The sequence below is a fragment of the Eptatretus burgeri genome, chromosome 12, assembly GCF_056783735.1.
Source record: "Eptatretus burgeri isolate ZD-2024b chromosome 12, Ebu_testis_v1, whole genome shotgun sequence".
NCBI classification, from domain to species: Eukaryota; Metazoa; Chordata; class Myxini; order Myxiniformes; family Myxinidae; genus Eptatretus; species Eptatretus burgeri.
In genome coordinates this window covers 89,769,215-89,789,680 of record NC_140972.1, presented here as the reverse complement: position 1 = coordinate 89,789,680, position 20,466 = coordinate 89,769,215, and the positions used below count along the sequence as shown (strand labels likewise).

The window sequence follows — 20,466 nt, the reverse complement described above, 5'->3', positions numbered from 1 at the left end:
TTCATTAAAATATCTTTCAAAACTAAAAATTGCATTTTGGGGGAGGGGGGCGGTATTTGACGTTTTGACCTGACCCGAGGGTCCCAGGGGGCGAGATTAAAAAAAAAGACACAGCTCTCGCGCCTTCTTTCCATGGAGTGATCATAACTACCAAGTTTTGTGAATTCCTGCCCAGCCGTTTCGGAGGAGATAGCGTGACGGACAAACAGACAGACGGAGCCAATTACAATATCCCCATTTTTAAATTTTATTCTAAAAGCATGGCGATAATGACTGGAGCATGACTTTTAAAGGGTTCACAGGCACCTGTCTAACCTGTCGAACCCCTCTCCCTGGATCCACCCCTGGCCACATACTTATAGAAATCATAAAATAGCATGCAATAACCAACATGAAAACATCATTCAGCATAGCATGTTTGTCCTGTCCACATCCAGCTACATGATGCATGTCTTTCACTCCGAATGGAGTTACAGAACCAGGAATACACACAGACCTTTTAAAAAAAAATTGTATACTAAGTCGAGGTATGTAAGAGCTAATACACAGAAACATATAACAAGGCAGGAGACAAGAGGGATGGGAGAGGGAAGCATAACAACAGTGGGGAACAAAGACAATAGGAGATATGTGGGAGGGAGAGGGATGGGGCAAGGTACACGGGGTAAACAAGATGGACACAACAGGGACTTTCAGGAAGAAAAGCAGGGAATTTCAAGGAAGTGGGTTTGCGGTGGATTAACAAGGGTAGAAAAGATCAAGGTTTTGGATGGGGGAAGATATGAAAATGGTGGTAAACAGCTATTTTGAAGACCTGGAGGGAGAAGTAGGATTTAAGATAGTGTATGCGAGTTTGTTCCAGAGGAGGAGAAAAAGTGGAATGAAGGAGTGAAGCTGAGTAGTGATTCTTGATTTTGGCAGTTTCAGCAGAAGGGGTTTTTTGGTGAACCTTGAGTGCCATGAGGAAATATGGGGGGGGGGCAGATCACATCACAGACAGAGCAGGGGGGGGCACGCCGGAGAGGAGACGGTAGAAGACAGAAAGACCACCAACTTGCCTCTGGTGAGAGTGAGAAAAAACATTTACACATGCATCGCACCGTGAAGAAAGCAGACGAGGACCTGTAGGGAGCAAATGTGAGATAAAGGATGTATTGGGGACAGTGGGATTGGGGGTTGGCGTTAGGGTGTATTAGAAGTAGCTTTGGAGGTGGTGATGTGGGTGTGATGAGAGGCCTCATGCGTACATGTGCATCACATCAAGCAGGTGGAAGTCGTTTTTGCTTCTGGTTTTCCTTTTAGTCCTTGTTTGTCATGTTTACCATTTCTTTTCTTGCTTTTAGAAGGGCGAAGCAAATAGATGAATACAAAATATTAATAATGAAAATCAGATCCTGCATAAAGACAAAAGGGTAACAAAACATGACATGCACTTTACATTCCTTTCCACTTGCAAACCCAACTAACTGTACATTCCATTCTCACTGCCTTTAGGCATATATTTCTTTCTTTTGAGTGTTTTTTAATTTCCAAACAGCACTTTCTTGAAACAGCTCTAATATGATGAGCGCTATAAAGTGAAGTGAACACCCATAAAGGGTGTCTGAGTCTATTGTGGTTTGTGTAAGAGCTGATGCATCGTACAGTTGATGAATGTAACACCATTCATGTGAATGCATCTCTCAATAAGTTGTGACAATAAGTGTCTGCAGATGTTTTCTTCTTGGTGAGAAATCAAGAACATGTGATGTAAGTAAGACTGATGTCGATTCTAAAATCTCAATAACAATGCAGTTTATTCAATGTTCTGATTGCAGTTGTTCCGTTCAACCTAACGGTCATATTTGTTTTGTGAGACCATGTATGTTTCGCAACATGCAGGGACATTTTCCACAATTAAATAAATAAATATTTTCACATAAGTGGAAATATTCACCGAGTTTATTGGACAAACAGGAAAAAATAGATTTGAGAAAATTTACTTGTTCTGAAATGACTGATGGGGGTGCGGCGAGAAGTCTCTTTGTATCTGAAGAGTGTGAATGACTGAAGCCAACAGCCTCAATCTGCATGAGAAGGTTTTTTGAAAAGTTCTTTTTTTTTTTCAAAAGAAAAAGAATTATTTATTTTTTTCAAAATAAAAGTCTGTACAAGAAGGGTGTTATCATGAGCCGAGGGTGAAATACTGTCCCGGAGGTTGGATTTGATTGCCTGGGCAAAGGTGCTCCTGCATAGCCCCGATCGGTCCAACGTCTCACTCGCTGCGATACAATTGCAAGAGACGATAGGATTACTCCTTTCAATGGCGATCGTTGAATTTAGTCCAAACGATGGTCAATCATGTACTCTGCACATGCACAGAACAAGAATAAATAAATAAATCGAAGTCAGTCCGATGTAGTTTTAAAAGATAAACTCTTCCTCATCATCACACTCTGATAATGACAGTTATCCAGTTCATTAGTCAAACAAATAATGTTTCTTAAGTTTGGGGTTCTTGCATAACAATGACATCAGTCACACATTGGTTGTTTGTTTACCCAGCACTGCACGAAGTAGAATGAATCAATACCTAGAGTCATAAATCAAATCAATTAACTCCGTACAGATTGCCAGTGCGGACTAATAATAAATAAACGTTTTCTTGCTAATCTAGATGTTGAAGGAGTCAGATTTCTCCGTCTGTTTCTCCCTTTCCACCCATTGGTTGGATGGCTGGCCTGACTCCGCCCACAGTTGAACCTCGAAATTAAAATCATATGTCCGCCATTTTGTTTGCCATGGGCCTAGGACCTTAGGCTTCAGGCCTCTGGCGTACATTTGAAAATTGAACAACGCATTTTTCTGTCTTGAAATAAAAGTACGTTTTGAGGAAAGAAGTGTACGTTTTGATTACAACCCATGCACAGAAAATCAGAGGTAATGCATGTTTTGTTCAGGAGCGATGAAGGCAGCTGTCGACTACACACCGTCCAAAAAAAAAACTTTCATACAGGATGTATAAACAAACTATATTTCACATGTGCATGCACATGACATTCACATATTATGTGACATGAATAAACATACATGGCAAATTGGAGGCAACTCAAAACGGGTTGGTAGGAATCAAACGCTAGTTTTATTTTATTTAATTTTTTTTAATGAATTTATTAATTTATGTATTTTTACTAAAACCTGGTAAAAACGCTGTTCGAGAGATTGTCAGTGACACAAAATACACCAGAATACCGAGGTCTGAGATTGTCCTTTATTGACGAGTAATGATAAGGAGGTTCGAAGTAGGATAACTTCAAACTCTGCGGTTGTGGTGATACGCTCTTAAATATGTCTAATGATCGATGTAAGAATACCCTTTTGCTTTTATGAGTGGTGGTGGGGGGAGGGGGAAGGAGAGGGCAAATATGGGACAGAGTTAAGGGAGGTGGTAGTGGTCGAGGTTCGTACTTTCAGTGGGAGAGGGAAGGTTAAGTATTTGTGGTGGGAGGTGGGGGTTTGAACACTTGGAGTGGGGAAGGGATTGAAGCCCTCGGGTTGGGAGGGGAAGGTTGAATACTTGAGGTTTGAGGTGGGGGGGGGTGATGACGCGGTTTGGGAGGGGTGGGGGAGTTGAAGATTTGAAGTCACATTTTACATTACATGGATATTCCACAGGTCCTGCTAGTGGCATATAAAAATAACGTTTTTTGGATTATTGTGAGTATCTCGTTCGGAGAACATATTGAACACCCTCGAATCATATTCAATCCCTCTGTAAATACAGAACGAATTGACCAACCTCATGATGCAAGTCAATCGTGATCCTGTTGTGGTTGTTGTGCACCAAAATCTCTCCTGCAACACATAGTCACATTGTAAGTGCATTCAAAGATCATTTTTGGATCATTCCAGACCACAGGATGGGTTCTCCATCTATATTGAACACAGTGGACGTCCCATCTTCTGGCACTAGTTCATGGATGATAAAGACCTCATGTAGTCCTTCGCAAAGAGTTGGCGAGCTATCGCCGGCACCCTGAACAAATTACAAATTCCTGTCTCAACTACTGCTGAGAGAATGTTTACAAATTAACTGCCCAATATGACCCTTAGCCAAGAAAATGCTTTGGTGGCAACAATGCTGTATATCGCATTGTATGGTACATCAGTCAGTCAGGTACTCTGCCCTAACTACTGCTGGGAAGGCAATGGCGAACCACCCAGTGTAATCCTTCCTGTGAGGCTGCTTTGGCAGCACTGAATTTGCTTTCAGGCAGAGCACCAGAATTGGTTATATTTTTAATAATGCCTTTTTTTTATTAACCATGCTCTGTGGTTTGTAGAGAATCTTGCACAAAACTCACACAAAAAAACACGAAACAATCCTTTTTTCTTCATTGGAAGTTGAATGAGACGTGCCAAGTTTTCTAATGTTTCCGATGAAGGGTTTCAGAGATATAATGTTTTATTTTTTACATTTCATCCAAGATGGCTGCCATACCACATGACCTATGACATCACAATTATCATTGAAACATTCTCTATGGGGGGGGGGTTGCTCCTCCCCTGGAAATTTTTTGTCAAGTGGAAAAGTGTTTGCTGAGAAAAACCAATGTGAAAAAAATAATAAATAATGTTTTTTAAACCCCCCCCCCCCACCGCCCCAAGGCAACCTAAACAAAATAAATCTCCAAAAGTGTTGAAGAATAACAATAAAAATAGGACTGCACATCCTGAAGCTCACCTGGATCAAAAGCAACAATCACTCAAACCATTCCAATACAGATGCAGAGCAAATAGATATTTTGGGGGCTCAAACTCCCCACCGATCCCCCTAGACCCTGATTTTTTTATGCCATGAATAAACTTTGGTGCATAACAGGTGATGAAGGTTGGACTTTAGTTTGGTGAGCTTATGCGGTGAGCTTACCTGTTTGGGGGGGGTCAAACCCCCTCCCCCCCCCCAGTAGATCCCCTAAATGAGTGCAGATTGTGATGCGGTTGATAAACTTTGGTACATTGCGGGTGATGAAGGTTGTGGTGAAATTTAATCGAAAGCATGCATGTGTGTAGTTTTGGAAAACAGAGTAGATACCTATTTTGAGGGGGGGGGGGGTAGACCCCTTGAAGAAAAAAAAAACCCGGAAGATCCCCACCTTTGTTAGGCATCGGATATGAAGCTTGTGGCCAAATTTCATCAAAATAGTATGTTTGGTTCAAGCGATAATGACTGAAGTGTTTACTCACTCACTCACTCACTCACTGGCTGACCTACAGACTGTTCATTTGCATAAGCTCACTGGACTAAAGTCCAGGTGAGATCAGCGTAATAATAATGATAGTAATCAAAATTATTTCAACAAAATTATTATACTCTCTTCTCCACATTCTCAAAATAAAGCTTTGTTGAAAATTTGATGACAAAGGCTCAAATGGTAAAAAAAAAAGTTATGGAGCAGACACACACAACGACACACACACACACACACACAACGACACACACACACACAATGACACACACAAACACAACGACACACACACACGATTGCAAAACCCCATCTTCCACTGCGCGGGGGACGGGCTAATTATCTTATCCTTGTTATCTGACACCAGTCATAGCGACCCTCAGAATGATGATAACATTAGCTCGGTCTACTTGAATGTTATCTTAGACAATCGGGCTGCTCTCACCAAACAGATCACACCGCTTCATGACGAAATTAGCATGTTGCTCCTCATCCTCATCTCCAGACTCTGGCATGGCCATCCTTGAATTTTAGGCAGAATCTCAGACGCATCAGTGAAGACAAAATGGCATCAAGGGTTCACCGGGCTCCAGTTCTAATGTTGTGGTGTCCTTTGCATGCACTACTCCCAAAGGCACTATGGTCGTGGAATGTGGGGCACTGGTCTTCTCTTAACTAGTGCTGGCATGACCCCTGCTCCGAAATGTCTGGGTCGAAATTAAATTGTTGATTGGTCATTACAAGTCATTGTGGAGAGACTGTGCTGTTGAAAAGCGGTTCGTTCTTGCGAGAGCGACAAGATAACGATCCTCACGAGGGGTTCTGAGCATCGTTATCAGGCAACCTTGAGCAACCTAAACAAAGTGTATGCATGAACTGTATCATTTGACGGAACCTTGCCAGTGCCCTTTACATAACATTGTATTGTGATGAGCATTATATGCACTTGAATCAATGGCTGTCTGAGTCTTCCCCCCCCCCCATGAACCATCCTGATGTCACGAGAGACGAGACAACTCCTTTGATGTTAACTTACGTCAATCCATTCATAAACTGACTTGGATCACATATGTGGCTAATTTGTAGAGGGTATTGGCATTGGCCGTGTGGAGACGGGTACGCAGATTCTATGGAAGACGTGATTTTCATTCGAATCTCCAGGATTGTTCGTTCAAGTGAAGATAATTGTATCATTACATGTTGAAAATTCAATTTCCTGAATGTGTTTCTTTCCTCAATAGCCATGCTTCACGACTAGCAAGATTCTGAACTGTGAATTCATAGTTTGTGATAATTATTTTGTGAGGAGGTGTATTTTTATGTACTGTACACGATTGTGTTGGCACGATATTAAATGTGTCATAATCAATGTATGAATGCCCGTTTGATTTTATGAGCGGGAGGAGGGAAAGACTCAGAGTTGGGGTTCGGAGGGGGGCGGGTGGGTTGAGAGCACAGATGTGACAGATTTGGGAGGGGGAGGTTGAGACTTTAGGGGGTTGAGGACTTTTGGTGGTGGGTGGGGGGAGGTTGAGACTTTTTTGGGGTGGGGGAGGTTGAGACTTTGGGGGTAGGCGTAGAGAAGAGATGGGACACATTTGGGAGGGGGAGGTTGAGATTTGGGGGTGGGTAAGGACTTTTGGTGGAGTTTGGGATGTTGAGACTTTGGGGGGAGATGTTGACGACTTTTGGTGGGGAGGGGGATGGTTGAGGAGTTGTTTTTGGGAGGGGGAGGGGGTTGAAGGCTTGGAGTTTGGAGGGGATATTAAGAGACAATACCATACTGCAACATTAATTAAAAGGTCAGTTTTGGACAACTGACGAATCAAAACAAAATATGGAATTTGAACCTGTGATTCTAGCATCACGAAACTTGCTGTGATGTGAATGGCTGAGACCAATCCCTAATCTCCTTGTTATTCATACATCTATTCATATATCATATAGCATTCATACACAACAAGTTCTGATATCGTTTGTAGTGTCTTAAGATTCTTCCATTAGCTTTCTCTCAAAAAAATATTTTTCATTTATCTAGTTTAGCATCTTCTAATTTGCAAACAAGATTTTTGAAGGACCAAATATATAATAGGTACAGAGAATGGTGAAATCTTGCCTGCTCAGCTTGATGCGATGGAAACCAAGGCCTTTCAAGATCATCGGTCTCTCGTGCGACGAATCCGAGTTTACGGGCCTATCACTTTCACATCACAGACAGGTCGGTGGTCTCTCTGTCTTCTACTGCCTCCTCTCTGGTCTTGCACCCTCTGCGTTTCTCTCCCCCTCCCCTAGAGGTTTCTGCATGGTACACATGGTACACATCAGTCATCCCCTTCTGGTGAAGCTCCCTAAATCCAGGATCACTGCTCACTTTCACTCATTCGTTTATTCCCCCCTCCCCCCCGCCAACTGTGGAAGCAATTTCCACAATCCCTTCAATCTCATTATTCCCTCCAGATCTTTAAGACAGCTGTTCACCACCATCTCAGATCACCCCTCCCCCCAATCCAAAAATCATGATATTTTCTACTCTCGTTAACCCCCCCCCCCCCAACCCCGTCCAAATTTCCAGTTTTTCCATCCCGAGATGAGTTTGCTTCTGTACTCACCTTGTCCACCCACTGCATGCCCCCTACTCTGCATACTGTGTTTGTCCAAGTCTCCCTTTATTTTGTCTCTACCCTACTGTTGGTTTCCAGCCTGTCTTTCTGCCGCTCCTTTTGTACTGTTGCATCTATTTATCCCCACACACGTCGTGTTGACACATCCCTTCTATGTTCTATCTCTTCCACGAGCCTTGACTTTGTATACAAAAACTAAAAGTGGCTAAACACAACCCCCAATTGCCTTAAATACCATTCTTCTTTACAATTTCCTCCCTTCATCATAATTCTCCTTACCCATGCTCAACCTCCACATATTTTTCCTTCCTGTCTTCCCCTTTTCTTTCATACAGATTTTTTTTCTCATTTTACATCGATAGCCTCTAATGTATGTAATATATAGATGCCTTCCGATGCTGCGCATTTCAACGGGATCGCTGAAATATTTCCCGAATATCACTGTCCTACAACAAACTGCTGCCGTTTCCTTGATGCCGCTGTCATTCTTCAAAGAAGTCCCATGAGCGCTCCATGGGTGCCAAGTTTGTTTGAGATTATTAGCCGAGCTGGTATTATATTGTATTAATCTTCATGTTTCCAAAATCCAGTAACGCTGGGTGAGATCTCATCTGGTTTAATTTACAGATTAAATGTGGCTTGTGTTCTCTTCCTGTCGTCGTGATGCCAACCCACACCATCACGGATCTATCCGCACACACGGCATGCCTTAAAATAAAAAAATCCTGCAATTTTAACTTGACGTGCCAAAGTTTTCACTAAGTTTTTCTTCATAGAGGGCCGTGTCAGCTCAGTTACTGGATAACAAACTTTGAAGCAGTTCAAAGAGCAGAAAAGTTAATCAGCATCGGTGTTTGATCTGTTTTCAAGCAGTGTAAGATTTTTACTGTTACGAGGATTTTATGACATCTTGAATCCTAGTTTCTCTCCCCCCCTCCCATACTCCCATACCTCCTACTGACACTTGTCCTTCCTTTCCTCCCCCTTTTCTCATTTCAATAGTCCAAGCTATTTCAGTTAATGTCATAGTCCTCTTTAAAGTGCGACATCTGCGACTTCAGCCTATTTGCTGGTTTGCACATCCAGTTGGGAATCGGATGCACCAAGATGAAAATTCCACAGCTCGTCAGTCTTGGTGTTTTGCACTTAGTGGTATTCAAAATATATTATTGACAAATTATTGTTTGGAGAGCCAACCAAAACATCTCGTTAATCCCTTGACGATGAACTTAGTGCATATGCTTTTTGGTAACAATTGCAATATTATTTAACGAATACAAATTTAAACCATCGCATGAAATCATTCTGGCACCTTATGGAAATTCCTCTGTTGAATAAATCATTTGGGTAATAGGAAATGGGAATTACTATGAAGAAAGTTTGGTGGAAAAGGGCTCGGGTAGAATAGAAGCAGTCGATAAAATACATCGGCTTTGGCCCATCCACAATCTTTTAAGATATCCTACTCACAAACAGACAATTGAGAAATCACTCATAGAACGACACTTGGCGGAACAGAACAAATAAATAAATAATTTAGCAACTGACTATTTCATGATTTAGTTAAATGATTATTCAATGCAATTAATAATCTGAAAATTAAATAAATAACCAAATAAGAATTTCATATGCTGGGTAGAACGTACTGTATATTCGATTTTAATTCACCCGATCTTCCGATGTTAAAGGATCATTAAAAAAAATTCCATGATCCAGATCCATCCATTCATTGGGACCATACTCAGTGCAGAGCGTTGGTGCTGCCGAAGCAGTCTCCTTGGCTATTGGGCACAACCTTGGACGGGTCGTCACTCAGACACAGTATACCAGCATGTTGGCACTCATTTTGTCGACCTCAGAAGGATGACAGGCCGAGTTAACCCCACCTGGTATTAATTCAACAGCTGAGCAGGATTTGAACTCAGGACCCTAGGATCCAAAGCCCACCACCCAAACCATTAAGCCCACACCAGGCATATGATCCAGATCTGCATGTATAATTCACCCGATCTTCCAATGTTAAAAGATCATTAAAAACAAATTCCAGAATCCAGATCTGCATCTATAATTCATACTATCTTCCAATGTTAAAGGATCATTAAGAAAAACTCAATGATCCAGATCCACATCTTTAATTCAACCTATTTTCCAACGATGTTAAAGGATCCAGATCTGCATCCGGATCCTGACCAAAGATGCACGTTGCTGTCCTTGGCTGGTCACAGACATACACAAAAAATTTCAGAATGATTGCTTCAAAACTGCAGACACAAACCGTGCAACAAACAGACAAACAAGCAGACAATCAGATGCTACAGACTAACATACAGTACTTGGCGAAATATAAACAGACAAACAGAGGTGAAAACAACCTTCGGCCACCTTCGGTGGTGGAGGTGACTGGAATGGCACTCAGTAGAGTACATATATCTGCCAGGCTTAACAGTTTACTGTTGTATCCCACTGATAGATGCCTGTCGTTGGCTTAATGGTTAAGGTGGCTGACTTAAGATCTCAGGTTCTTGAGTTAGAGCCCCTGTCGTGCCATAAACAAACACAAGGTGGGTTGACTCAGCCTTTCATCCTTCTGAAGTTGGCAAAATGAGTGCCATCTTACTGGTAACAGGGGCACTGTATCAGCAGCACAGGCACTTTTCCAGATAATAATGCAACCAGCAGCCACAGGCTGCATATGACACCACCACCACATTTACAATACTATTGTCAATGGCCTTGAGGCCAGGTGTCCTAATGTTGACTTTGGAAGCGATGATGATGATGTGCAATTTGTTCATCTTAATGTACATGCTGATGGAGTTGTGTGCTCATTTCGTGCAGATTGAATGGCATGGATTACGCTCTCCATGTCAACATCGGTGACTATGTGGAATTTTTTTGCCCACACTCCGACAAGTTGACTCCGCTGGATGAGCCATCCAACCTGCTTATCCACCAGGTTCGGAGAAGCGAATATAACACCTGTAACACGACAAAACCTGGGTTCCTCCGATTCAACTGTGACAGGCCACAGGCTTACAAAAGACCCTTCCGCCATGTGGAGAAGATCCAACGTTTCACACCCTTTTCACTGGGAGTGGAGTTCTATCCTGGAAAAGACTATTACTACATCTGTAAGTGACATGGGGTGGTATGGGAGTGGTCATGTGATGGTGAAGGAAAAGGCATGGGCTTGGCGTCTTGTATGCTCTCCAATGGAGCTGTGCTATGCGCTGTTATTATCATTCCTCGGGTTGATAGACCAGTGCGGCACTGTGGTCATTTCAAACCAGAATAGCCCAAAAGCAATTGTCTACAGGCGTTACCGTGTCACTGTTACAACTGATGAATATGGCACCGGCCGAGCACCCACAATGCCGCTTTAAATTGGTATAATGAAGGTACAAATGGGCCGAGCTGAAAACAAATAAATGTTTGGCCGGCGCATCACAGCTTCTGCCAAACAGTCAGGGATGTAGATGTTCTCTTTTGGGTGTGCCGAGTACTTTGAGTTGTAGTTTGCTTGCGGACAGAGGGCTGTCACATTCCAAGCCGACAGGTAAGGGAGTGGCAATCATCACTGTCGGGACATGAATCATGCTCACGAGGCTTATTAGTTCTGCTCATCTCTCACTCGGATCTTCCCCACAGGCCACTGCTCTTATACACTGAGCAACTCCCTGATATTTATTTGGAATTTTTGGAATGAAAAGCAAAGATTTTTCAAGCATATTGGTTGGTTGCATGCGCTATTCTGTTTGTCTGCTTGTATGTCAATCGCCTACAGGTAACATGTTTAAACCGATCTTCACGAAACTTCATGAAATGATAAAGTTGGTCACAAGCAAGAAGCCTATTGATTTTGAGGTCAAAAGATCAACATCGGATAAAAGGTCAACATAGGCCGAATTTCTAAAATCATATATTTTCATCTGATTGTGTTGAAATGTGAAGAGGACTTGCACATCACATCACTGAATTGAACCACCAATTATTTTTATGGTCAAATTTGTTTTCTGGATTTCGCAAATATCGTGCTCTACATGACGTCTTTCTTGTTTATTGATTTGTCTCTTTACCTTTTAATTACCATGTATGTTTTGCTCTTACAACCCCCCCCCCCCCGCCCCCCCCCAAAAAGATACATCTCACGAGATACCTTTGAATGGAGCACATGTTAGATACTTATATTTAAGGATCATTTGGCTCAAAATGCATGAGTGTAGGTGCACAAATTCCTCATGATGTTTTGACAAAATAACTTCTTGAAGAAACCGACATCTTTCTGCAATCCAACATGCAATGGCACAGGTAGTAAAGCGGTCCAGAAGGGCAGCAACAAGACAAGGAATGTTTTAGTGGATCACCTGCTCTCTGTGATTGATAATTGTCAGAGACATCCCCACTCTCAGCTTCCCGCATGCCATTTGTGATGCCATCGTTGGTGAGAGCAAACGCCATTTGTTGAGATGGTGGTGTCTTGTTTCATCACTTTGGCACATATTAAAAAATGTTATTCGAAGCTACCCTGGTAATGAATTTCTGCCACCTTAGCTGTGGGATTTGTGTAATATCTCCTGGGAGCAACTTTTATTCGACTCGGTGCAATATATGCAATTTAGCAGTGAACGATTCGCACTGTTCTTGTATTTCAGCATCGTGCCTTCATTTGGAATAATACAATAGGAGAAGAACTATCAGATGAGAATGGAACCGCACAGTAGTGTGATATCGGCTCAGTTTATATATTTAAAGGAAAGAGCGGTTGAGCTGAGGATCTTCCAAAGGTCAAAGCAAAAGCACAATTCAACGCGCATGCAAATTCACCATATTTTTCGTTCACAAGTATTTTCCCTGGTAAATCTTTCTGACATGAAAACATTTAAAAGTGAGATCATTGTAGTCCCAAAGTGAACTGAGGGTATTGCCAATTACCTTCCCAGCAGTAGTCATTAGGGGAGGGATTTGGAATTTGTTCATGGTATCGGCGATAGCTTGCATACTCTTCCTGGGGGACGCCATGGGGCCTTTAATGTCCACCAACTAATAAGGGCAGACGAGACTCCCAGTTTAATATGTATCCGAGAGACGGCACACACAATGATGAATCCCCCTGCCTGTGATACACCGGGATGACAGTTTATAGCTGAGTCAGAATTTTAACCCAGGCTAGACAGCTTAGAGGGGGGGGGGGTATGTGTACCTCTAGGCCATCCTGCCAGCCCAAGGGATTATCTACATATTTAGTGTTCAAGCTTCTCGTATTGCCCTTCAACATTGGAAGGAATGGCATCAGGAATAATTTCATATTACCTCTCACATAGCCTCGCTACAAATAGTGTAGTAGATAGTAGAAAAATCGTGCAAATTAGGATACAAGCATCAAATTTGGCGTTTCTGTTCTGCAAGGCTTTCTGATCAAATCTGCCCAATTGGCTATTTGAAAATTCAAATTTTGAAAAATTTGAAAATAAAAAAAATTTAAAAAAATTTGAAGTCACAGCTGGCTGAAATTCTTGAAGCGCAAGTGAACATCCCAGACAGAGAACCAAGGGGAGAGGCAGTCATCATTGATGGCTCAGCACTTATCAATGCCCTACCTCCACGCACTTCAAAGATATTTGATGACTATGCTAAAGAAGACATCATCCCAAAGGTGGAATCCTATGGTGCCAGGTACGAGAGGGTGGACGTAGTGTTTGATGTGTACAAGAAGTCAAGTCTGAAGTCCGAGGCAAGGTCAAAAAGGGGGCAAGGAATCAGAAGAAGAGTGACAGGAACCAGTAAGACCCCAAGTAACTGGAGAAGCTTTCTACGAGATGACAGCAACAAGACTGAGTTGTTTCACTTTCTTGCGGAAAAGATGTGTGAAGCACAGACAAGCACAGTTATTGTCACAAAAGGAGAAGATGCCATTAGCAACACAAGGAAGTCACTGGATGCTGTGTCTCCATGTTGTCATGAAGAAGCTGACACTCGAATATTTGTACACGCCAGGGATGCAACGACGGATGGTAGCAAGTCCATTATCATTTAGGCTAATGACACGGACGTACTAGTCATAGCAATATCTGTACTGCGATCCTTACAGGAACTAGGTCTTGAGAACATGTGGATTGCCTTTGGCCAAGGAGCCAAGGTGCGATGGATTCCAGTCCATGAGGTAGTTTCTGCAATAGGGCCTGAGAAAGCTCGAGGGATCCCATACTTCCATGCGTTCACTGGATGTGACGTTGTGTCTGCCTTCCGCGGTAAAGGGAAGAAAACTGCATGGCAGACTTGGAACGTCTTTGATGATTCTGAAACATTCACCAATCTCAGCCAGCATCCAACATTGATTCGTGATCTTGACTTTTTCGAAGTTTGTTTTTTTTCCTTCAAATTTTTCAAAATTTGGATTTTCAAATGACCAATCTGGCAGATTTGATTAGAATCCCCTGGAGAACAAATGTGCCAAATTTGATGGTTGTACCATTTGCTCGATTCCTCTCAAAAATTGCTGTTATCTGCCCCACTAAAAGGCTAAGATCGAGCAATTAAAAAAAAAAAAATCAAACTTATTTTCAAAATCGATTTCTTTTTGCTGAAAATACTCCCAGCACTTACTGACGGATCTCTGAAAGTTTGACAAAGATCCGACAAAAATCTCTTCATGTATAGATTATAAAAAAGATAATCGCTAATTTATGATACTTTTAAGCATGGTTTTAATGCAGTGATTGAAAAATGGCATCAAAACGAAACAGCCATTTGTTTACAACATCCCGATGGTTTAGCAAAACAAATCGATGACCAAGCTTGTCTGTCTGCATCGAACATTTATTCTGTGAGATTCATTGAAGATGCAGGTGCAGCTTTAATGGAGTTTTCGTTTCTTCAAATAAAGATCTAGAGTGAAAATCTCGACGGCAACTGGATAACGTACGTGTGGCGTGTAAAAAGTTCTCCGTAACGAGATGCTCACAGTTGTCCAGGCAACCCTGACGTCTTATTTATTCATCGATAACGAAATGAATATATTTGCAAAGAGAAAATATCATTCTCTGAGTTAGGCTGGTCACCTAAAATAGAGGTTAGCAATTAAAAATGTGGTGAGTGAGATTAGAAATGCCCGTAAAACAGAGCGGGTGAACACATACCCAACCAGTTAATGTATTCTACAAGAAAGGTTTGATGGTATTGGTAGAATGGAAGAGAAAGGTTAAGACAAGAGGGAGGAAAAGATTTTGCTGTGACTGTTAAACATGCTTTCACAATTATTTATAAGTTCCTGTGCCTGTGAAAGGATGATTGTGCTCAAACAAGGATCCTTTACTTTCCTAATAGGGCTTCACTACCTAATTAACTGTTATGACAGAGCTGGCAGGATAGCCTCCAGGTATGCACAATCACCTTTGAGCTGTCTCGCTTGGGTTCATATCTCGACTCTGCTATAAACTGTCACCCGGGTGTTTCGCATTGCAGGGAGATCCATTAATCGCTTGAGGGAAGGACGTGAAGCCGGATGCTCCGTTTGTCAGCACCGGTCATAGGTGGACGTTAAATATCCCATGGTGTCTTTGGTGAGGAGTGAGTTATGACCAACAACCTGAACAAATCCCAAATTGCTGCCACCATCATTCGAGTGTCCTACGTTGGAGTGTCAACCCGCTCAGGATCGGTTCGAAACCTCAACGTTAATCGACTTCAACTCTGTGAAGAGTATGGACCTCTAATAATAATTATTAATCATTTTTAACCGTTATGATTGTTGCCTGGGCATGGATTAAATTTTTGTGAAATTCCGATAAGTACAGGATTGGCTCCCTTTTTAACCGTTTAATTGGCATAATTGTCTGTTTTCCATTTTGTTATTGACTCAATCACCTTTGCCTTTCTCAACATTCTCAGTGCTGTCATTACAACACCAATAATTAAGGACTGAAAATAGTGCTTTGTCATCGTTAGAAAGCGCCGACAGGCCAAACAAATATTTAAACGCAAACGTAATAACATTGAGTATTTGGCCATCTCGAAAGACGTCATTTATCGACCACACAGGGTTCTCGGTGAAGTACACGGTTTAAAATGAGTTCCACCAAAGCCCCTAATGATAAAAAGCTTCCCAAGCAAACACCGGGTTTAGTATTTACTGTTTGCATTTCTCAGCAGTATATTGTCAAAACAAGATTTATTCTTTTGAACTTTAGCTGGAAGGGCAGTGTCTTCATGAATTGACTTATAATATTCCAGTCACGTGCTAGATGGTGGTATGGCTGGCACTGACCGTCAATCAAAAAACTGGTGTGCAGTGGCTTAAGTGTTCCAAGGAGCTGGTGCTTGAAATGTGGAAAATACCATGCGAGACCTGCAGGGTTTACAGGTTAATGTAGATGAGATAAGCAGTGGAACGTCTCCTCCAAAGCTCACCTGCAGATCTACTCGCACTACTACGACTTCTTTACGGCCCCAATTATACCCACTTTCTCGTGGGGTCGGCCGGGAAAAGTGTTTGCTTGAATACTTTCACGTACCGGCTGGCTGGGCTTGTCGTTTGACTGACGACTATGTAGCAGCGATTTGTAATTTGTTCGGTGCCATTGATAAATCTCTGCGAAGGATACCATGCATGAGATCTTTAACGTTAGCAACCAGGACACCCAGCTTAATGTCCTTTCGATGAACAGCGCGCGCATGGACGGACACACACACACACACACACACACACACACACACACACACACACACACACACACACACACACACACACACACACACACACACACACACACACGGAAGTCTCACCCTGCATACAAAACACCAGCATGACAGTTTATAGCTGTATCGAGATTCAAACCCAGGCTCGACATCTCAAAGTCGAGTGTGCATAACTCGAGGCTATCCTGCCAGCCCATAACAGAGCGTTTTCACCTGTAAGCCTCTTAAATCGTAGATGCTTTTATTATGATTGGAATTGCTTTTTTTTCGGCTCAATAAAGTGAGTGAAACACAATTTTGTTTTCTTGAATATAAATTATATGTTTTTAAGTTAAGTTTTACATTTTGTATATTATTTGAATAATATATAAATGAAATGTTCAGAATGATTTAAATCAAAGTTAATGCTGCCCTCAGTCTTGCCTATATCCCTTTAAACCTGCTTTGTGAATACAGTGCCTGTCTTTTAGATTGTACGAGGTGTGCTGACCCGTCACTTCACTGACGGATTTAATCAAAAGACAGCATGTTGTACTTCATGAACATATTGCATATGTATCTGTGAATCTCAATAACTATGTAAAATAAAGTAAACCACAGTGAACTTGAATGGCACTCAGTGGAGTGCTTACCTCCACCAGGCTGATTAGTTTAGGTTTTGTATCCCACTGATAGGCCGGATCTGGATTCGGACCTGAACTAAAATCAAATCGGCCTGTTCATGTCACGTTACCAACTCATCCACCAAGTTTCGTCCGAATACGTCTATAATTTTTTGAAATATCGTGCCCTATCTCGTTTTAGTCCCATCACTCAATGGCAAAATTTTTTTATTATTATGTATAATTTTGTGTGCTCCTTCCATATCCTTCTAAAGGGTTCCTGCTGTCGTCGAATAATGAATGTTAAAGTTGGATAAGCTGGCCGAAGGTCCCATACCAACATCATCTTTTTCTTCATTCCCAGGAAGACGGGCTTTTAAAACCCGCACCTTCATGATCAAACGAACGCAAATTTTTGCTCCAAGTAAATCGATTATTGGCTTTTCAACAGTACCATTTTTACTACTCTACAACAGTTGCCCTTTAGAATGAAGCATGACGGATAACACAAAAGAGCAAAGCACTGCATGAAGTACCATCATGAAATTCTTGATTACTGTTTGGGTCTATCGCGTACAATTATTATCTGTTATGTTAATTGTCCTGTTATCTCTGCATTTTTCATGCTGTAAGCCCCTTACTTCACATCCCATACCCTGTTAAACCGACACTGAACGTCCAAATACATTCAAGTCAGTTTGATTGATCAGTCACTGATATTTATTTAACTGAATATGTCAGGAAATAGTCTTAAGTCCCGCTTTTTGTTTCCGTCAATCGTGAGTTGTCAATTTGATGTTAATTCGGCCTTAGGTTCATGTGTTACTTCAAACGAGGCTATAAAATGAAATGTTCGTTGATGTGTCTTTTGGGGGATATTCAGAAAATGTCCATTTGCCGGTATTGAAAGGTAAATTGTATCCTGTATTGAGATGTGGAGAATGAATGTGTTGTTGAAAATGAAGGAATGTCAAAATGAGAAAACAATGAATGAGTAACTTCATGAAATAAACTTCTTTAATCACCTTCTGCTCATCGGAGAAGAAGATAAAATTGATAGGACGTTCCAGCAACAAACGCAATACAAAGGCTTTTGGGAGAAATGAAAACCAGTCCATTTGTTCTACTGCATGGGTTTGTAGGCGTCATGGTTTTTCTTTTTCTCCAATCAACCTAGTATGTTTAATATTTCAACTTTAAATATTACTGTTGAATATGATAGCAGTACATGCTTGGAGGGTTGTGTTTTTTTTCAATTTCAGAGTGCAGCTCACATGAGCAAAGTTAGGTGAGGCAAGAAACCCCTGGCAGGAAAGATGGGGCCATCATCTTGTACATATATATATATATATATATATATATATATATATATATATATATATATATATATATATATATATATATATATATATATACTCCTTGATCTTTGTTTATAGTATATCATACATTTGAGTGGAATTTCCAATTACCCGCGATACCATCGGCCCGAGATCCCTCTGGTGCAGACAACAAGGATGCTCAACAACTAACCAGGACTGAGGAGGTTACACAGGGGGAGAAGCCCCACACTTTCATGCCCCTTACTCTATTCTACCAATATGTTAGCTGCGGTCTGATTTTACATCAGTGGTCTGGTCGGCACTACAAGTGATGGAAATTTTCATCGACAGCTTCATTTTTCTTTTTACAACAGCTTGTTTAAACAATCTCCATTTAAAATCTTAGCTTTATAAAGACCATTATAGGAACTTTATATTTGTTATACATAATGGATGTTGTGGGGGGAAAGAATAACAGAGCAGGAGTTGTTTTTCCAAATTTTACTTTTAACTACTGCTTTGTAAAACTCACAATGAACACTAGAGTTACGTTTCACATTCGGAAGGGAGAAATTTTATATATTTTTTTTTTAGTACCTGGGTTCGAATGGAGTTTCTTCGGGCAATGGGTACCTTAGGTGCAGAGTTGATGGGAGATGCAGCACGCGAGGCTCCTTTTGCACTTTGTGAGAAGCTTGTTAGTGGCAATGGAACGTGGCACCATGTGGTGTGTGCATTTGTGTCTCCAGCAGCGGTGCTGGAACCTGGCAGTGACAAGCGATGCCTCCGACTCAAGCTCTCCGTCTGTTGTAAGCAAGGTATGAGCAGCATGGTTTAGCACAGTTAGTCTTATTATGTTGTACAGTCGTGGAATGCTGCACATGTTTATGCTTGGTAAGCTCACCTATTTCATTGTGTGTGTTGGCATGTATCATATTGCGATTATTTTCATTGTTTTTTTCCAGCATTGGTATATTATCTTTTCTTTGTTTCTTTTTTCATATCGTGTTTTTTTTTATTCTCAGAACATACTCAATTCCAAGACCGAGCATAGCAAATATCACAATGAGAAATTGTCCTTTCAAAAACACTTTTCGACGAGGATTAAATCTGAACTTGTGAAAACATTCCGAGAGAAATTTGATGCAGAAGAAACCTGAATAGGTGCAGTTTCACATTTAAAATGTGATGACCTGTCTGCCAGTTCTGGTCATCCATGAACGATGATTAAAGGTTTTGGTATGGCGCAGCCTTGGTACGACTCGGCCGTGGTTCGAACTGCCGACTTTCTCAGACTCAGAGCGGACCCTCTGACCATTAACTGGAAATCTTCAATTTGAAGTCTTAGTCGAGAAAAATGCATTATCCTTTATCAAAGAGAACTCAATCATTTTTCTTGTAATCTTCATGGAGGCAGGCATGCACTTTTGTGGATGCATGGTTGGACACGTAACGTTTTTTTTTTTTTTTTTGTATACCTTGTCGAGGCTTGTGTGAGAGCTAACACACAACACACAGCAAGGGGGCATGAGAAAAGAGGGGCGGGAGTGGGAGGGACAAAACAGTGGGGAACAGAGACATGAGGAGATCTGTGGAAGGGAGAGGGATGGGACGGAGAACATGGGGAAGAGAAGATGGACATTGCAGGGACTTTCAGGAAGGAAAGCAGGGGAATTGAAGGAAGTGGGCTTGGGTGGATTATCGGGGGTAGAAAAGATCGAGGATTTGGATGGGGGATGAGAAGAGGTGGTGGTGAACAGCTGTTTTGAAAGCCTGGAGGGAAGAATGGGAAAGAATAGAGTGAGGGAGTTTATTCCAAAGGTGGGAAAAAAGAGGAATGAAAGAGTGAAGATGAGCAGAGATTCGTGATTTTGGTAGTTTTACCAGAAGGGGGTTGTTGGCGGTCATTGAGCACCCTGTGAAAATGTGGTGGGGACAAATCGCAGAGAGAGCAGGGGGGGCAAGGCTGGAGAGGAGATGGTAGAAGACAGAAAGACCACCGACC

At 41.7% G+C, this 20,466-nt stretch overlaps 1 protein-coding gene across 5 annotated transcripts in view; it reads left to right on the top strand.

Annotated features, from left to right (window-relative positions):
* LOC147016109 (ephrin-A4-like) overlaps window positions 1-20,466 on the top strand; it is an 84,241-nt gene that overhangs the window by 49,906 nt on the left and 13,869 nt on the right. For 3 of the 5 annotated variants that reach the window (XM_085848802.1, XM_085848803.1, XM_085848800.1), the window contains exons 2-3: window positions 10,685-10,977; window positions 19,211-19,279. In XM_085848802.1, coding sequence (XP_085704928.1) covers window positions 10,685-10,977; window positions 19,211-19,279 — 362 coding nt within the window. The remainder of the gene's footprint in view (window positions 1-10,684; window positions 10,978-19,210; window positions 19,280-20,466) is intronic. The other 2 variants (XM_085848804.1, XM_085848801.1) reach the window with 1 other exon arrangement.